Below are 18508 nucleotides of genomic sequence, written 5' to 3'. Positions count from 1 at the left end.
AGTTATTTATTAATAGTTTAAGCAATTAGTACATAAGCAGTTTGTAGTCCCGGTTTCAAAATACCCAATATAAAAAAATACAAAATGTTATTATTTGTTTTATTTTCAAGTAAAAGAACAGATAGACTTAAGCTAATTATACTTTTATAAAAACAAAACATACAACTCATAGCAGTACACAGGATATAAATAGGTAAATAATTATGAACTGAAATTACAAAGAAATTTAGCACGCGCAAAAATATTATGTATCGATTATAGCTTCATAAAAATCACCAGCTGTTGCGTCACATAACAACAAAGCAACTTCTGGTTTTATTCCTGAAGTCTCAGTAAACTCCATAAGACTTGGCAATGCTGCTTTGGAAATTGGACCCCACATATCGACATTTTCTGTTATATATCTTCTCTTGAAAATTATTTTCAATATTTGTTTCATTGTTCGCTATATCTTGTATTTCATCGATGTTATTTTCGATGTTTGTAGCTTGAGTACTATTTTCGATATCTCTAAACTCTTCCTGCGTTATAAATGCACTGGTTTGTAGATTTTGAGTATTGTTTATGATATTTACCATATATCTTCATCGCATATACTACTCAGTGGACTTGAAGAGTCATAGTCTGACGAGGGCAAATACCACGGATCATCATCAGAGTCATCACCAGAGTAATCAGATTCGTCAATATCGCTTGCAAAATTATCAGCCAGCCGTTCAATCTCAGCTTCAGTTAAATATTTTTTTGATTTGGACATCTAAAATAAGCAATTTGTGAATACAAATAGATTTTGTTGTTTTAGTCTTACCTTTATAATAACAACAAAAATGTACGTTTATTATTTATGTATTATACGTAGATATAAGTTTATTATTACAACTCAAACAGGCACTAAAACTCCAATACTTGTGTTCTGGCAACCAAACTGATAAATATGCAGACTCTGAGGTTACTGTAGTTGCGCGCGACGCCTAGGAGCACGTGGTGAACCAGCGGCGTAAGCTAATAATTATAATTTCTGTGGGCAGCGCTGGTCCCATGGGACCAGCAAAGAAAAAACTTAATTACAAAAACACTAAAAATTTTAGAGTAATACGGTATATTGTGACGGTTAATTTTTTTTTAATCCATGTGGTACCATAAACAGCCCACGGGGTAAAAATGCTAAATTATGTCAGGCAGGGAACGTGTTAAAGCATGGGGACTCTGGACGAAGTGTTTACTTTCACTTGTCGGATCTTTGGGAGTCTTTTTACACGTGGTTTCGTTTTACATGTGTGGAGACATTTCAGTAAATAAAAATTGAGTTTCCTTGGATTTGCTTTCTACTTTTTCCAGTTTACTTTTTAACTTTAAATTTTCTTTCTCTAAATCTTTTACTTTTTGTGCACAAGTGCACTGTGCAAGTGTTGTTCAGAAATCAATTAAGTTTAATTATTAAAACTAAAATTAAAAATATTAAGATGTCCGGATTTTTTCCAGCAATATAGTTGAAAAGATCATTTAAGTTTATTCAGTACAAAAAGTCTTTATAATCGTATCTCTCTTAACAAACTTCATCTTGCGCACGCTTTGTTATGTCGTATGTTCCGTATTGGCTCATATGTTTCATATGGACTTTTTTGTGTTTGGACAGATGGTCAGATCTTTACACACAGTTCGCACTTGTGCAGTTGCAGATGAATAATTTCTCTCCGGAATGTCTCCTGAGATGAGCTTTTAGTGGATATGCTGTTTGGTAAACTTTCTCACATTTGGTACATGGGAATTTTTTATCTTCTATTTCCTGAGTGTAGTCGTGGGTGATTAACACGTTCCTTGCACCCATGCTCCCATGGGACCAGCACCAGTTTATTTTAATGGGGAGCGTTGGTCCGATGGGACCTGCACAAATATTTGTGTGTATTTTTCACACTGACGGGACCAGCAAGCCTTCATACAATAGTTATTTATTAATAGTTTGAGCAATTAGTACATAAGCAGTTTGTAGTCCCGGTTTCAAAATACCCAATATAAAAAAATACAAAATGTTATTATTTGTTTTATTTTCAAGTAAAAGAACAGATAGACTTAAGCTAATTATACTTTTATAAAAACAAAACATACAACTCATAGCAGTACACAGGATATAAATAGGTAAATAATTATGAATTGAAATTACAAAGAAATTTAGCACGCGCAAAAATATTATGTATGGACTATAGCTTCATAAAAATCACCAGCTGTTGCGTCACATAACAACGAAGCAACTTCTGGTTTTATTCCTGAAGTCTCAGTAAACTCCATAAGACTTGGCAATGCTGCTTTGGAAATTGGACCCCACATATCGACGTTTTCTGTTATATATCTTCTCTTGAATATTATTTTCAATATTTGTTTCATTGTTTGCTATATCTTGTATTTCGTCGATGTTATTTTCGATGTTTGTAGCTTGAGTACTATTTTCGATATCTCTAAACTCTTCCTGCGTTATAAATGCACTGGTTTGTAGATTTTGAGTATTGTTTATGATATTTACCATAGTATCTTCATCGCATATACTACTCAGTGGACTTAAAGAGTCATAGTCTGACGAGGGCAAATACCACGGATCAGCATCAAAGTTATCACCAGAGTAATCAGATTCGTCAATATCGCTTGCACAATTATCACCCAGCCGTTCAATCTCAGCTTCAGTTAAATATTTTTTTGATTTGGACCTCTAAAATAAGCAATTTGTGAATACAAATAGATTTTGTTGTTTTAGTCTTACCTTTATAATAACAACAAAAATGTACCTTTATTATTTATGTATCATACGTAGATATAAGTTTATTATTACAACTCAAACATGCACTAAAACTCCAATACTTGTGTATCTCTCTGGCAACCAAACTGATAAATATGCAGACTGTGAGGTTACTGTAGTTGCGCGCGACGACTAGGAGCACGTGGTGGACCAGCGGCGTAAGCTAATAATTATAATTTCTGTGGGCAGCGCTGGTCCCATGGGACCAGCAAAGAAAAAACTTAATTACAAAAACACTAAAAATTTTAGAGTAATACGGTATATTGTGACGGTTAAGTTTTTTTTAATCCATGTGGTACCATAAACAGCCCACGGGGTAAAAATGCTAAATTATGTAAGGCAGGAAACGTGTTAAAGCATGACGACTCTGGACGAAGTGTTTACCTTCAGTTGTCAGATCTTTGGAAGTCTTTTTACACGTGGTTTCGTCGTTCATGTGTGGAGACATTTCAATAAATGAAAATTGAGTTTCCTTGGATTTTCTTTCTACTTTTTCCAGTTTACTTTTTAACTCTAAATTTTCTTTCTCTAAATCTTTTATTTTTTTAATTAAACCTTCAACGTTCAGAATAATTCGGGTTTCACTTGCCTCTATGCTTCTTTTGAGGCCATCAATTTCTTGCGGCCGCTAGACTTGCCATGTGTCAAAAACAGGAAAGTTCTAGGAAGTGCACCGTGCAAGTGTTGTTCAGAAATCAATTAAGTTTAATTATTAAAACTAAAATTAAAAATACTAAGATGTCCGGATTTTTTCCAGCAATATAGTTGAAAAGATCATTTAAGTTTATTCAGTACAAAAAGTCTTTATAATCGTATCTCTCTTAGGGCCGATTTCTCATATCGAGTTCAACTCGATATGAGATTCTCAATTATATTTCTCAATTCCCGTTCACGCGATTTTGGTGGTTTAAACTGCGTTCAATTTGAACGGTGAAATTCGGCCGTTCAAGGCGAGTTCAGATGAACCAAAGGTTTACGCATGCGTAGTATTATTTCAATTTGACATGAAACGCTGTCTTGTCATAGTAAATAAATATAGCCTATTATTTTATTATTGTTAATTTTACTTGTTATTACAAAATAGATCTGCTGTGGATATTATAACTAAACATATTTGTTTGTGTTTATTTGGTTTAAAAAGTAGTGTTGAGAATAGAAGATATATTATAATGGATTTCACGAGCGACGATGAAGAATTTTTGGAAGTAGTTGAAGAATTGTTGGAACCAAACAGACAACGTGTATATAGGACTCGTGAAAATCAATTTGAAAAATGGGATGATACTGAATTTAGGAATCGTTACAGAATGGGAAAAGCATGTGTTGAACAGATTGTGGATATGATATCGGAGGATATTTCTTCCAATACAAACAGGTAAATAATAGAATATAATATTTTATACTTCTTTGCAAATAGGTATTAGTACAGGAGTAGTTATAATATATTATTTTTTTAGGAATGAGGCACTAACTTCAAGCGAAATGGTTCTGGTTGCATTAAGATTTTTAGCAACAGGTTGTTTTTTAAAAGTGTCTGGTGACTTACATGGTGTTAGTGAAAGCAGTGTTTGCAGGGCAGTGCATAAAGTTTGCCATGCAATTGCGATACGTGCAAATAATTTTATCAAAATGCCCAGAACACAGGAACAAATGTCAACAGTAAAAAATGGTTTTTATTCAATCGCTAAATTTCCAAAATGTGTTGGGGCTGTTGACTGCACACATGTAAGAATACAATCTCCTGGAGGTGACACAGCAGAACTCTACAGAAACAGGAAAAATTTTTTTTCTTTCAACATTCAGGTATACCAATAGGATCTAACATATTGATACATTTTTGGCAAAGTAACGTAAGAGACATTTTTGGCGAAAATCATGTTTTTCCATTAAACTAATGCTATTGTTGTTTAGAAGGCACTGCCAAAGTGTAGTAAGCCTAGAATTTCTTTATACATAATAATATTACGTATTATGTATAGACTTACATAATAATATACATATGTATAGACTTACTACACTTTGGCAGTTCCTTCTAAACATTAATAGTGTTAGTTTGATGGAAAAACATATGATTCACCAAAAATGTCACTTACATTACTTTGCCACAAATCGATATAAATTGTAACTATGTTTATATATATTTACAGTGATGAGAGCGCTAATAACCGGCAGAATAACGCAAAAGATGGAAAACATAAAACATTGCGAAACAAAAAGGGATGAAACTAATGGAGGTGGAAATTATTGATACAAATGAATAAATTAACATTACATTACATAATTTCCCATCTTTAGACGTATCGGAAGAGTATGACAACTAGGGCTTACAATACCGGGATCCCGAATACCGGGATCCCGGACGATATTTTCCGGTATTCGATACCGGTATTTATAATAAAAATACCGGTATTTCGGTATTAGCTTAATTTATAAAAATGGAATTGATTAACAATAAACTTTCTTCTAAGATATTTTTTGCTATTACAAGAAATTATTTTTGAAGATAAACTACCAATATCAAATATCATTGTAAAAAATATTTATTAAACACATTCATTACACATACAAGTCAAGTATATCGCTTTCTAAAAGCGTGAATGTCGTTAATTTAAGGCGAACGGTTATACATATCTGCTTCTACAACCAAATTATTAAATCTCGTGTATACAAATATATAAAATGAGTTCTTAAAATTGAAAAAGATAAAAAAGATCAAGGCAGGTTTTGTTTATATTTGATTCAGAGTTGGACCACCATCTCCATATAGCTATTTCAGCATCCTTATGCATCATCAGTGCGATCTTTTTTAACTTTTTTATCTTTTTTATCTTTTTCATTTTTACTCAGTTTTGAGTATTTAGAAACTGTCTTTCGGTCCTTTTCCTAGACGAAGAGACGGTAAATGCGTGGCCTAAGTGTCCTCTATTTGCTTTCTCCTATTTTCGGCGTCTCTGTGATTATATATTGTACAATCCGGAGATACGGGATGCAGCCAGAAAGCAGTTTATTAACGAAAAGTCTTAGATTTAAAATATTGTTTATTATATTTTTATTTCAATTATTCTAATTGTTTAAAAGGTAGTAAACTTTGTATCTGGCGCTTTTCGTTTCCTCGTAATCTTAAAATTGAGTTCAAAAATTCTTAAATATTTAAAATTAGACTACTTTATTTTATAAATAAGCCGAAAGATTTATTAATCAGAATTGTTTTTAAATTCTCAGATCTATTTTTCATTTTTTTGTGTATTGTGGTGTATAAATTAGGCTCACTTATTTTCTGAATTATTAATAATAATTGAAAATATATAGCGGTCTAAATACAGAGTAATCCATATCAAATATTTGTCACAGTAAGTAAATCTTTGTATTAATATATTTTAAAGTTAAATTAATTTACAAATAGCAAATTTCATAAGTAAAAGTACTATCCTATTATATGCAAAATTTATCCTAGAATCAAATATATAGTTTTTCTATTTGCTCATTTTTGTATCTATCTATTCCTACTCTCTAGGAATGTTATAAACAACATCTAATCATTTCAAAACAAAATTTAATAGGTTTCATATATATATTATTTAATAACAAGTCGATATAACAACTGAGGATAGTATAAATATAACGTGTATATTTTTTATTAATATACCGGTTTTAATACCGGAATCCCGGTATTTGAAATTTTAAATACCAAATACCGGTATTGAGATTTTCCCTCGGTATTGTAAGCCCTAATGACAACTGTCACTGTGAATTTTATAAAATACTCCTGTCACAGACGTTTAAAGGTGTGAAACTATGTAATGTAATGTTAACTTGTACATTTATAACGATCATTTCCATTTCCACTAGTTCCATCTCTTTTTGTTTCGCAATGTATTATGTTTTCCATCTTTTGCGTTGTTTTGCCGGTTATTAGCACACTCATCACTGTATTATATAAATATACCTATATATATATATATATTTTTTTTTTTCATTTCAGCTGATTTGTGACAGTGAGTTGAATATTCAAAATATTGTTTGTCGCTGGCCTGGAAGTGCACACGATTCGCATATTTTCAGATCTTCGAGGATCAAAGAAGAATTTGAAAATGGTGATTTTGGAAATTCAGTTATTGTAGGAGATAGTGGTTATGGCATAAAACCTTATCTTATTACTCCTTTAGCAAATCCACGAACTCCAGCTGAAAATTTGTTTAATGAATCGCCGATTCGCACAAGAAATCCAATTGAACGATGTATTGGGGTATGGAAGAGAAGATTCCCTGTGTTAGCATATGGTCTTCGTGTGAAATCTACAAAAGTTGAAGCCATTGTTGTCACATGTGCTGTATTGCATAATATTGCAATGGCAAACAATGACAATATGCCTGATGAGATACCATTTTTCCAGCAATATGTAGCTGAAACTTTTGTAGAAAATGAAATAAACATGTTCAATCATAATCGTGATAATACAGTGAGGTTATCGTTAATTAACTATTTTGATAGTTTGATTGAAAATTAACTAAGGTTTTTCTAGTCCATGAAAAAGAGTTGTTTTGTGGGTTATAATTTTCTAGAAAAAGATTTCTGCTTTGTGATATTATGTATACTCCATCTAATTTATTTACCGTTGCACGGCATCCGCGTCATAGCCCGTGACGTCACATGATACCAACACGAAATATTTAGGCGGCAGGTGTGTTCTTTTTTGCACTTTGCCGAGTACACTGGCATTACAGCCACTAGACATATTTTATTATATACGCGTGGAAATAATATTTAAAGAGTTCTATTATTGTCAACTTAAAGAAATACACAATAATATGTTTCATTTAATTTGTATAAATGGATTATAAAGCGTTTTTATGAAGCACATTTGTTCGGAATACACTGTAACTATAATCGAATGCAGGTGATATTTTGGCATAAATTGGTAACATTTATTTGACAGTTGTGGTGATGACACTTCATATTTGTTTATATTCTTTACTATAAGGATTTCTTTCATTATATTTACTTTTTTTATTATATACTTTAACGTAAGATTATAACTTCATTCTTGTTTTCTATTTCTAAAGTTTTTATTTATTTACATTGAATATTAATTTGTTTTGCTGTATAATCCACTTCCGCAAAAATTGTGTGATGTATTTGATTTAAAATGAATTCAAGAATTTTTTGTAATTGGGCAGCAATGTTAACTTAGATCTCTAACGTCGATAATGACGTGCAACGGTAAGTAAATTAGATGGACTGTATATTGGTACACTTGATTTTTGTATGTTTTAGTATGTAGTGAACTTTTGTTAGTGATTTTATACTATAGGTAATTATTTATGTTTTAAATCCTAAGTTTTATTGTAAATTTTAACTGTTAATGGGGTTATCCCGTATAATAATAAATAAATATACTCTTCATACATAACGGTAAAGTTATTAGTTTTAGAGATATCTGAAGTTAATGAAATGGCACTGTTATTTTGATTAATGTATTATGCCTCTTCGTTTTTAATTTTAAATATCTCTAAAACCAATGATTTTATCGTTAAGAATTAAGAGTATGTCATTTACATACAAAGAATAACTTATTTCATCAAATTAAAAAAGTTTCCCATATGGTGCCGACTTAATCGGACACCCTGTATATATTAAAATATTATAATAATTTTTTTCTATGGCTAATTTTATAATTATAATACAAATATAGTCTTCTCATTTTAAATATTTTCTTTTTATTACATTTATTCCTACTCTGTATTTATATTACCATTGATAAATAATTAAAAAAAATTTTTAGAACCCAGTTTTTTTATTTTATATTTACAATTGTGTAACCCCACCAAGAAATAAACTGAAATCATTTTGTATTAAAACATTTTGAATGTTATTTATATCTAACACAAAAATTGAAATATTTAATTACATAATATACAAAATTACTGTTATAGTCGGTTCGCTAAACTCAGACACAACTGGCTAGTGATTTTAGTAAGTAATTTGGCAAAAAAAATAATTACTAAATGGTTAATAATTACTAAATAGTTTGTAATTTTGGCAAAATTGGCCAAAAACATAAAAATTACCTACTAAACTCCCTAGCCTGTTGTGTCTGAGTTTAGTGAACCGATATAGTAAATTTCCGTGTGTTACAATGCATGCCATTTTTTAAAGTAGCATTCAGTAACTGGGTTGGGTAGTTTAAAAAAAATTATAGGGATGGGTACTACAAACACATTAATGTACTCAAATAATTTTTAATAATTTTATTTTTTTAAATATTTTTTCATTATTTCTTTTCTTTCTTCTGCTTCTTGTTCTATCAGTGCCATTGTCTTCTCCATCAATTCCATTCTTTTCTCATGTTCCAATTTATTCCGTGCTGCTTCCTCCTCCATCATCGTGATTTTCTTTTTGGCCACTATTCCCATTATCAGCATCTTCCTTTCATGCTGTGCTTTAAGGCATAAGTTTTGTTGGCGTATATGACCCTCCTTGGCTTGCCCCCATTTCGCCACTGTATTTTTTAAATTCTTTTTGGTCCCTGTAACAAGTGGAAAATTTTTACAATTAATGAATTAAATTGTTTTTTATTTGTTTTTCTTTTTTTTTTTAATTATTTACTGGATGTTATGCTAACGATAATACAAGTTAAAAAATGAATTTTTCTTGAAAATAATATTAAAATAAAATGAATATTATGAGCTAAAAGTCAATCATCTTTGATCCTTAACATACTCAGGCAAACACTGCTTAAACCTTTCAGTAATCTACCTATTTAAAAACTAAAGTTTAAAAATATTTAAGTATTACCTAAACGAAGCGGTTCTGCTTTTTTCTGCTTTAGCATCTTTGGAGTATATGTTGACCAATCCTCTTGGCCAATAAGAGATTCTGTAAACGAAACATTTTAAACCAAACTTGTTTATAATATGGAAAAATTACTGTAACTAAAATTACTGTACTAAATGTAAATTACCAGGGTCATTCTGTTGGCGATTTTCGTTTTTAATGGGCTCGTCTATAATAATATATTCTTCGTTCATATCTTCATTGTTAAAGATATCTTCATCGCTGCTTCCCACCAAAAAAGAAATTTCATCTATTTCTGGAAAAAAAAAATGTTAAATTAAACAAGTATTCTAAAATATCAATATTAATACCTATTAGCTAACTTTCATTTAACATAATATTACTTGCAGTAACAGCAACATACATATATACTAATTAACCCTTTCCGGAATGAGTTTTTGTTTGCAAAGATAAAAATATAAAACTTGGAAGTTGAGTTATATGATTTTTTAAAAGGTTTATAAACAAAAAATCTTGCTCATAAACTCAATAAAAAAAATTTATGTTTGTCAAAATGAACATGGTCACTGAAAGGGTTACATAACATATTATATCTTAAACATAAGTGATACGAATCAAATATTCACATACCATTTGTCCAAGAAAGCAAATCTTCCTCCCTATTTAGACCTTTAGCCTCTTGCATTTCTCTTTCTGCAATAAAATATATTTTTAAAATTGGCTAAGTATTCCAAAATATCAATATTATTATTGGCTAATTTTCATTTAACAATATGTTAAAGTGCATAATATGCTAATTTTCATCTAACGTAATATGTTAAATGAAAATTATAACATAATTAAATGAAAATTAGCAACTACATGCAGTCACAGCAACATATCGACAGTTAAATACAATTTACACGACGCGCGACGGTACATAAAATGTACAACTTTTCAGGAGAGCCAAAAAACTTCTGCTTAGTACACGTTTTTTTCCTTTTCTGATGAACAGGTGAACTCAGAAACAGTTCTGTTTCTGAATAAACGAACAGTTTGTTTCAAAGTAATAATTAAATAAATACAGTAAAAAAAACATGCACTAAGCAGCAAAGTTTGTTCACTCTCCTGAAAAGTTGTAGATTTTGACTTATGATGTTTCAGTATTTAACCATCAATATACTAATGAAAAAACGTTTATCTCAAACATAAGTGAAATGAATCAAATATGTACAGTTACGATCATTGAATAGTTTACAGTACAGGCCTACGTATCTAGGAGCCGATTTTTTTAAATTTTACCTCGTTTAAATGCACCTTTTACGTCAAAGTGACGTTACCAGTGGTGTATCTAGAATAGGTTGATTAAAATTAAAAAAATCAAAATAATATAAATATATTTTATAAAATTTAACAAAAACGCCAAGGGCCATTAGTTGTCGAGGCATTAAGCTAAATAAAAAAAATTAACAAAATGGAAAGCATACAAAAGAGATTTTTGGAGGAGTTTGATATTGTTTTATTTTATTTTTCAACACGCGAAAATTTTTGAGAAGTATTGACTTTTTAAAATTTACTGACTTTGACATTTATCAGATCCGTATGACACTGCAATTTTACAGTATTACAATATAAAAATTAGGGTGTAAACTATTCAGTGATCGTAACTGTACATACCACTAGTAGAAGTAAGCAAGTTTTCCTCCCTATTCATACCTCTGGCTGTTGATGGCTTTTGCAGACCTTTGGAGGTGGAGTGTCCTGTCATTGTTCTTTCTACAACAATAAATATTTTTAAAATTGAAATAAGTATTCCAAAATATCAGTTGTATATTGGCTAACTTTCATATAACATATTACATGCAATAATGGCAACAGAACATATTCTAATTAAAAACCTTATCTTGAACATAAGTGAAGTGAATAAAATACATATATACATACCACTTGTAGAAGGAAGGAAGTTTGTCAACCTATCCAGACCTTTGGAAGTGGCATTTTTCTCTCTACAATAAAAAACATTTTTAAAATTGAGTAAGTATTCCAAAATATCAGTTGTATATTGGCTAATTTTCATATAACATACAAGGGTTTAGGATCACACAAATGTAACTACATTTTTAATATTTTCGTTATTTTTGTGTACAGACAGACATATCAAACTTCAACCTATTTAAGATTCAAATGAACGTACATTCACCTTCTTTCGTTCTGATTTGCAAATGCATATCTACATTATTTACATATAATGTTCAACCCTGATATGTCTGTACACAGAAATAAAGAAAATAAAATGTAGTTACGTTTGTGTGATCCTAAGGCCCTGCATATTACTTGCAACTGAACATGTGCTAATTAAAAAACCTTTACCTTGAACATAAGTGTGAAGTGAATAAAAAATACATATATACATACCACTTGTAGAAGGAAGAAAGTTTGATAGGCTATCCAGACTTTTGAAGGTGGCGTGTCCTGGCATTGCTCTTTCTATAATAAAAAAATATTTTTAAAATTGGATAAGTATTCCAAAATATTAATAATACTACTCATTATACTGACAGTTCATTGCATGACACACACTACTTTTATAGTTTTATATAACACATTATTTGCAGCAATGGCAAGTGAACACATGCTACCTATTTAAAAAAGTTTTTAAACTAATATAATGGAAAAATATATACATACCCTTCGAATCGTAGTCATAACTGGACTGTGTACCAGTAATTTGCGGGCCTATGATCTCATGTAAAGCCTCATCGGTGTTTGTAAAAACGGGATTTTGTGGTGGACCCCCGCCAGTTCCACTTGCGTACTTCTTTATACCCGCAAATTTTTGTTTGGTCCGTTTTTTGATATTCTCATATTTGTTTTTAAGTCCTTTTACATCCCTCGTCGTTTCCCCACTGACGGAATTAATCTCTTTAGTGAGTTGCATCCACACTTCCCACTTTATTTTATTGTTACTCGTATCGGTTTTTTTGCATTCAAGTATGTCCTTATATTTAAGTACTAAATCTAATAGTAGAGTTTCCTCGTTTTTGCTAAAATTGGTAACGCGTTTCGCCATTTTAATAAAATCACAAACACGCAAACAAAATAAACAATAATAACAATACCACGCTGTAATTAAATAAATTTAATTTAAACTGTCATGTCAAATTTCACGTCGCCCCTTACCAACATGAAGCATACTTCTACCAACCTACCAATAAACTTACTAGAATCTAGGGATTTTTGCATTGCCAACGAAGATTAAGCCGTAGAACGTGAACCACGACTGAACTGCCAATGAGAATTTGATGTAACCGAATAACCTAAGATCACCGTTGAACCGCAGTCAGTTGAACTGTAGATTAACGTAGTTATGAGAAATCCGCCCTTAACACACTTCATCTTGCACGCTTTGTTATGTCGTATGTTCCGTATTGGCTCATTGTTCCGTATTGGCTCATATGTTTCATATGGACTTTTTTGTGTTTGGACAGATGGTCAGATCTTGCAAAGGCCTTTACACAAAGTTCGCACTTGTGCAGTTGCAGATGAATAATTTCTCGCCGGAATGTCTCCTGAGATGAGCTTTTAGTGGATATGCTGTTTGGTAAACTTTCTCACATTTGGAACATGGGAATTTTTTATCTTCTATTTCCTGAGTGTAGTCGTGGGTGATTAACACGTTCCTTGCACCCATGCTCCCATGGGACCAGCACCAGTGTATTTTAATGGGCAGCGTTGGTCCGATGGGACCAGCACAAATATTTAATCGTATCAGGCCGCTGGTTTAAATTTGTGTGTATTTTTCACACTGACGGGACCAGCAAGCCTTCATACAATAGTTATTTATTAATAGTTTGAGCAATTAGTACATAAGCAGTTTGTCGTCCCGGTTTCAAAATACCCAATATAAAAAAATACAAAATGTTATTATTTGTTTTATTTTCAAGTAAAAGAACAGATAGACTTAAGCTAATTATACTTTTATAAAAACAATACATACAACTCATAGCAGTACACAGGATATAAATACGTAAATATTTATGAACTGAAATTACAAAGAAATTTAGCACGCCCAAAAATATTATTTTTACTGCTTACTCAATATTGGTATGAATTTGATTGAAACAAGGTAAACATAAAGGATGCTTATTTGAACAGTCCTTGCAGTAGGTATTAACTTTTTTCGTCCGGTTGGTAGCGAATTTTCTTCCGTGCTTATTGTTATTCATTTTATAACGTTGTTTACACATTTTACGCCTCTTATGTTTACTTTCACCCTCAAGTTGTTCCAATTCGTGTTGTTTATGCTTTAGGTTGTTGTTGATGTTATTTTCAATGGTTTTTTTTTCGGAAGTCAAATGTTCCACTAAGAGCTTCTTGAAGTCAGTTATTGTCATAGTGCTTCCTGTAACAGATTTATGTAGTAAATATGCATTTACTACAGACGTTGTCAACAGCAGTTCAATGGCCACCTTGCGGAACCACTTTACCGATCTTCTGAATGGATTAGAATATGCACCCATTTGATCTGAGAGATCAACAGAACCTTTTCCATGATTATGATCAACTATGGCTTCTGGTTTCTTTTTAGTTTTTCTACGCCCTGCTACATCTATCATGCTGTTATCGCGTTTTGTTGATAAAATAAAAACATTTCTGCTATACCTTCAGTTTAGCATACATACACCCATTTGATTTTGTTCTCCGTATATTTCTCCTACTTTAAGTTTTGCAGCAGCAACTGTCTTTGATAACCGCTTATGATCTTTTCTAACTGTTCCAATAAAATGTATGTTTGCATCTGTCATAATAATATTGTGAGCCAATTCAACGCTACTATACCAGTTGTCAGTGATTACTGTTATTCCCTTGTTTAGAATGTCAGCTGTAAGGGACATAATTACGCCCAATGGGGTTGTCTTTGTTTCTTGTAATGTGTTTTTCCAGTATATATCATTACGTCATAAGTATATCCTTTTCCTCAACATAATTTAAATATTTTTATTCTATATTTATGGCGTTTTAGTTTCATATGTTGTCTCATGGAAAGCCGACCCCTAAATGGTAGACGTGTTTCATCCACACACACATACTCATCTGCATTATATAATGATTTATAATTGGTTACTGTAATGTATTAGGCCTAGCTATTCTACTAACACACACGTGCTCGAGACGTTATAACTTTAAATAAAAGCCGGACATTTAACGCACTAGTTTTATTGTACAGTTGAAGTAACATACAAGAGGTCGATAAAGGTTACAATTGCCTTATATACTACTACAGTGTAGTGGGATGGGCAGTGACACCGCGCGAAATACGAATAACCTAAACCTAGTATATCACAGTTACTAATTACTGTACCAATGGATTTATTTTATTCAGCTTGTCAGTTTGTTTAGAAGGACTATTATTGTCGGCGAAATGAATCATTCTCAAAAGTATTTCAAAACGATTACGACTCATGCTCTTTCTGGGAAATTGAAAACTGTACAATTCATCAGTACTTCAATAATAAACCAGTTGTGGTGATTTTACCAAACCCATATATAAAATGATACCTAAAAATGATCTTATTTTTTGATGAGTGGTCGGCACCCATTCGTGAAGCCGTAATAACGGTTCAACATCATCAAGTTTATTATTTATATATTATACGTAGATATAACTTTATTATTACAACTCAAACAGGCACTAAAACTCCAATACTTGTGTATCTCTCTGCCAACCAAACTGATAAATATGCACACTGTGAGGTTACTGTAGTTGCGCGCTACGACTAGGAGCACGTGGTGAACCAGCGGCGTAAGCTAATAATTATAATTTCTGTGGGCAGCGCTGGTCCCATGGGACTAGCAAAGAAAAAAATTAATTACAAAAACACTAAAAATTTTAGAGTAATACGGTATATTATGACGGTTAAGTTTTTTTAATCCATGTGGTACCATAAACGGCCCACGGGGTAAAAATGCTAAATTATGTCAGACAGGGAACGTGTTAAAGCATGGGGACTCTGGACGAAGTGTTTACCTTCACTTGTCGGATCTTTGGGAGTCTTTTTACACGTGGTTTCGTCGTTCATGTGTGGAGACATTTCAATAAATGAAAATTGAGTTTCCTTGGATTTTCATTCTACTTTTTCCAGTTTACTTTTAACTTTAAATTTTATTTCTCTAAATCTTTTACTTTTTTATGTAAACCTTCAACGTTCAGAATAATTCGGGTTTCACTTGCCTCTATGCTTCTTTTGAGGCCATCAGTTATGTTTACATTTTTACGTTTTAAAAATGAGGTTATGATCGAACTTGATCTTGATAATAACTGTCATATCCGGGCAGGCCCCGGTTAACATTAATTCAATCTGTATTTACGATTTACTATTTTATTTGGGAATAAGCATCGAGCTAGATTAATAATGGTTATTTGGAATTATGTACTTGTATAAACCATACACTTCGTGAAACACCAAGTTTTGATAGATGGCGTCTCAAAAATAAGAAATTTTATTGGAAGTTTTTAATTTTTTTCGCATACAGAGAGAAAACAGATTTAAATGAATTTAAGTACTTATAAAAGTTTGTTTTAACTACAATTTTGTATCTAATTGTTAATAATATTAAAATTATATGAAATTTTAAAAAAGTTAAGAACATACCATCAACAGTTGGTATTGCTGGTCATAAATTATTTCAACCAATCACGTTGAATATATTGGACGCCATTATTATTATAACTTCCCCCTTCCGCCATTGCGACTGCGTACCTAATCGAAGCACGAAACGAAACAGTAATTTAAATAATAATTAAAAATTTATAAAAATGGACAAAGCAAATCAACAGCAACATCAACAATCAAATAATGAAGAACAACAAAATGAACCAGGTAACGAACCAGATAAAATATATCCATCTCTCCCCAGGTTTTCTTCATCCTTTTTTTAGTCATCCTTTTACGATTTATTATTTTATTTGGGAATAAGCATCGAGCTAGATTAATAATAGTTATTTGGAGTTATGTACTTGTATAAACCATACACTTCGTGAAACGATAAGTTTTGATAGATGGCGTCTCAAAATAAGAAATTTTATTGGAAGTTCGTAAATTTTTTCGCATACTGAGAGAAAACAGATTTAAATGAATTTAAGTACTTAATAAAAGTTTGTTTTAACTACAATTTTTTATTTAATTGTTAATAATATTAAAATTATATGAAATTTTAAAAAAGTTGGGAACATATCACCATCAACAGTTGGTATTGCTGGTCATAAATTATTTCAACCAATCACGTTGAATATATTGGACGCCATTATTATTATAACTTCCCCCTTCCGCCATTGCGACTGCGTACCTAATCGAAGCACGAAACGAAACAGTAATTTAAATAATAATTAAAAATATATAAAAATTAACAAAGTAAATCAACAGCAACATCAACAACCAAATAATGAAGAACAACAAAATGAACCAAGTAACGAACCAGATAAAATATATCCATCTCTCCCCAGGTTTTCTTCATCCTTTTTTTAGTCATTTTTAGTGTAGTCCTCTTTATTGTCGTTCTGATGGCTTCTTGTTTAGTTTTCGTCCATAATGCTACATTTGTTATGGTATGGGGCCAATATACCTTTAGAATTTTACGTAGTATTTACTTTATTTACAAAACATGTTTACAAAAATGTTTAGTGGTTCTATATAGCTCTCCCTGATTATTTGTTTCTGCTGCCTCTTCTGCTATATTTGTCTGTCTGTGTGTTGTTTACGTTTTCTGTGTTCAACTTTATTTTGTTACTCCGCTTTTTTTTGGGTTCCACTCTCTTTCAGTCGTTGTATATTGTATGTTCTTAGTTTGTTATATTATTTACTCCCGCTTTGATTGCCTTGATTTGTACTTTTATTTCTGCTATTAGTAGGTGAAGAAGTTGACGCCTCCACCTCCAATAATGAAACACAAAACCGACAAAATCAATTAGGGTTGCAATCAGTTGCAAATCTAGCTGATAATGCCGTGCAACAAGATAATGCGCAACGACAAGATAATGAGCAACAAGATTATAATTCACAGCAAAGTAGTATCAGATCAGAGGAACTCATGGCAATAACAGAATATGACGAACAACAGGAGAGGCAAATAGAAGAAAATGAAGGGGTACAAGAACCAACTAATAATAGATAAGTGTTAAAAGTTTTTTTATAAAAAATAAATGTTCTAAAAAGTATTTTTCTCTTTTATTTTGAAAGATCCTAAAGTAAATAAGTTACTCTTGTTGCGTCCCAATACACAAACATTTTTGAACAGCAGTGTAGTTAATATTTTTGGGCAGCAGTGTATTTGATATGTGCGCATATGTACAGCGATCCGTCATGCGCTATGATCATCATCGCACGCATCCACACGCGGGACGCAGGACGACCTCTCGCCTCTCTCTCTCTCATCGAAGATCTACAAGGCTTAACACCGTTTTGTAAAATATGTATTTTATTTTCTCGAAATAAAGTTTAAAAACAGTAATTTTCTTTCTGATAATAGCAGAAAACCGTATAAGTAATTAATGCTAAATGTACGGAATTTACATGGTCCTTCAAAAGAGCCTGGTGTTATTAATTAGTGCCTATAATTAGAAAAATTATATCAAATATCACGCGTGTCTGGAGATTGCATTTTGGATGGAGACATGGGAAACCGCTTCGCTTCGCTAAGAACAAGTTTTGCAAGGTATGGTCTTTTTTCTGTTCTCGATATTTGGATTGATTTAATGTATTTTGTCGTTGGATGAGATAATTGGTTTCTTTTGACCAGAATGCAAATGATACTTGAAAATATTTCTGACAGGTTATAACGATTTAAAACTAGTATTTTGTTACTATTACATTTATTTGTTTATTAATAGTAACTCCTAACACTGATATCAACTTGATTTCGTTATTAAACCTCGTATTTTGTTACTAT

General features: G+C 31.6%; 4 protein-coding genes across 4 annotated transcripts; 1 reads left to right on the top strand and 3 right to left on the bottom strand.

Moving 5' to 3' along the window:
• The first annotated feature begins 3957 nt into the window (after positions 1-3957).
• LOC126891477 (putative nuclease HARBI1) lies at positions 3958-7295 on the top strand. The gene is made up of 3 exons (XM_050660655.1): positions 3958-4163; positions 4246-4591; positions 6771-7295. Exons 1-3 carry the CDS (start codon positions 3958-3960, stop codon positions 7293-7295), a joined length of 1077 nt encoding a protein of 358 aa, XP_050516612.1.
• A 1632-nt stretch (positions 7296-8927) lies between these two features.
• On the bottom strand, positions 8928-9864 carry LOC126892581 (uncharacterized). The gene is made up of 3 exons (XM_050662144.1): positions 9750-9864; positions 9584-9664; positions 8928-9314 (listed from the first exon to the last, which is right to left on the bottom strand). The coding sequence occupies exons 1-3, from the start codon at positions 9814-9816 to the stop codon at positions 9037-9039; spliced, it is 426 nt and encodes a 141-aa protein (XP_050518101.1). The 5' UTR covers positions 9817-9864; the 3' UTR covers positions 8928-9036.
• A 1352-nt stretch (positions 9865-11216) lies between these two features.
• On the bottom strand, positions 11217-12661 carry LOC126891476 (uncharacterized). Its single transcript, XM_050660654.1, has 3 exons — positions 12251-12661; positions 11978-12049; positions 11217-11338 (listed from the first exon to the last, which is right to left on the bottom strand). The coding sequence occupies exons 1-3, from the start codon at positions 12630-12632 to the stop codon at positions 11217-11219; spliced, it is 576 nt and encodes a 191-aa protein (XP_050516611.1). The 5' UTR covers positions 12633-12661.
• Positions 12662-13653: 992 nt separating this feature from the next.
• Positions 13654-15654, bottom strand: LOC126891475 (uncharacterized). The gene is made up of 2 exons (XM_050660653.1): positions 15591-15654; positions 13654-13964 (listed from the first exon to the last, which is right to left on the bottom strand). Exons 1-2 carry the CDS (start codon positions 15652-15654, stop codon positions 13654-13656), a joined length of 375 nt encoding a protein of 124 aa, XP_050516610.1.
• Positions 15655-18508: the final 2854 nt, after the last annotated feature.

This window comes from Diabrotica virgifera, chromosome 9, assembly GCF_917563875.1.
Source record: "Diabrotica virgifera virgifera chromosome 9, PGI_DIABVI_V3a".
In the NCBI taxonomy this organism is placed as follows: domain Eukaryota; kingdom Metazoa; phylum Arthropoda; class Insecta; order Coleoptera; family Chrysomelidae; genus Diabrotica; species Diabrotica virgifera.
The sequence above is the reverse complement of the archived record's forward strand: the minus strand, read 5'-3'. Positions and strand labels throughout refer to the sequence as shown.

What these genes read in the sequence shown, in the direction of transcription:
- LOC126891477 (XM_050660655.1), top strand. Translation starts at nt 3,958, where the DNA reads ATGGATTTCACGAGCGACGATGAAGAATTTTTGGAAGTAGTTGAAGAA. An exon ending in ATTTCTTCCAATACAAACAG is followed by an intron (nt 4,164 to 4,245) that starts GTAAATAATAGA and finishes TTATTTTTTTAG; the next exon opens with GAATGAGGCACTAACTTCAA. An exon ending in TTTTTTCTTTCAACATTCAG is followed by an intron (nt 4,592 to 6,770) that starts GTATACCAATAG and finishes TTTTCATTTCAG; the next exon opens with CTGATTTGTGACAGTGAGTT.
- LOC126892581 (XM_050662144.1), bottom strand. Translation starts at nt 9,816, where the DNA reads ATGAACGAAGAATATATTATTATAGACGAGCCCATTAAAAACGAAAAT. An exon ending in TCGCCAACAGAATGACCCTG is followed by an intron (nt 9,665 to 9,749) that starts GTAATTTACATT and finishes TTTCGTTTACAG; the next exon opens with AATCTCTTATTGGCCAAGAG. An exon ending in AGCAGAACCGCTTCGTTTAG is followed by an intron (nt 9,315 to 9,583) that starts GTAATACTTAAA and finishes CACTTGTTACAG; the next exon opens with GGACCAAAAAGAATTTAAAA.
- LOC126891476 (XM_050660654.1), bottom strand. Translation starts at nt 12,632, where the DNA reads ATGGCGAAACGCGTTACCAATTTTAGCAAAAACGAGGAAACTCTACTA. An exon ending in TTATGACTACGATTCGAAGG is followed by an intron (nt 12,050 to 12,250) that starts GTATGTATATAT and finishes TTTTTATTATAG; the next exon opens with AAAGAGCAATGCCAGGACAC. An exon ending in CTTTCTTCCTTCTACAAGTG is followed by an intron (nt 11,339 to 11,977) that starts GTATGTATATAT and finishes TTATTGTTGTAG; the next exon opens with AAAGAACAATGACAGGACAC.
- LOC126891475 (XM_050660653.1), bottom strand. Translation starts at nt 15,654, where the DNA reads ATGTCTCCACACATGAACGACGAAACCACGTGTAAAAAGACTCCCAAA. An exon ending in CAAAGATCCGACAAGTGAAG is followed by an intron (nt 13,965 to 15,590) that starts GTAAACACTTCG and finishes AATCTGTTACAG; the next exon opens with GAAGCACTATGACAATAACT.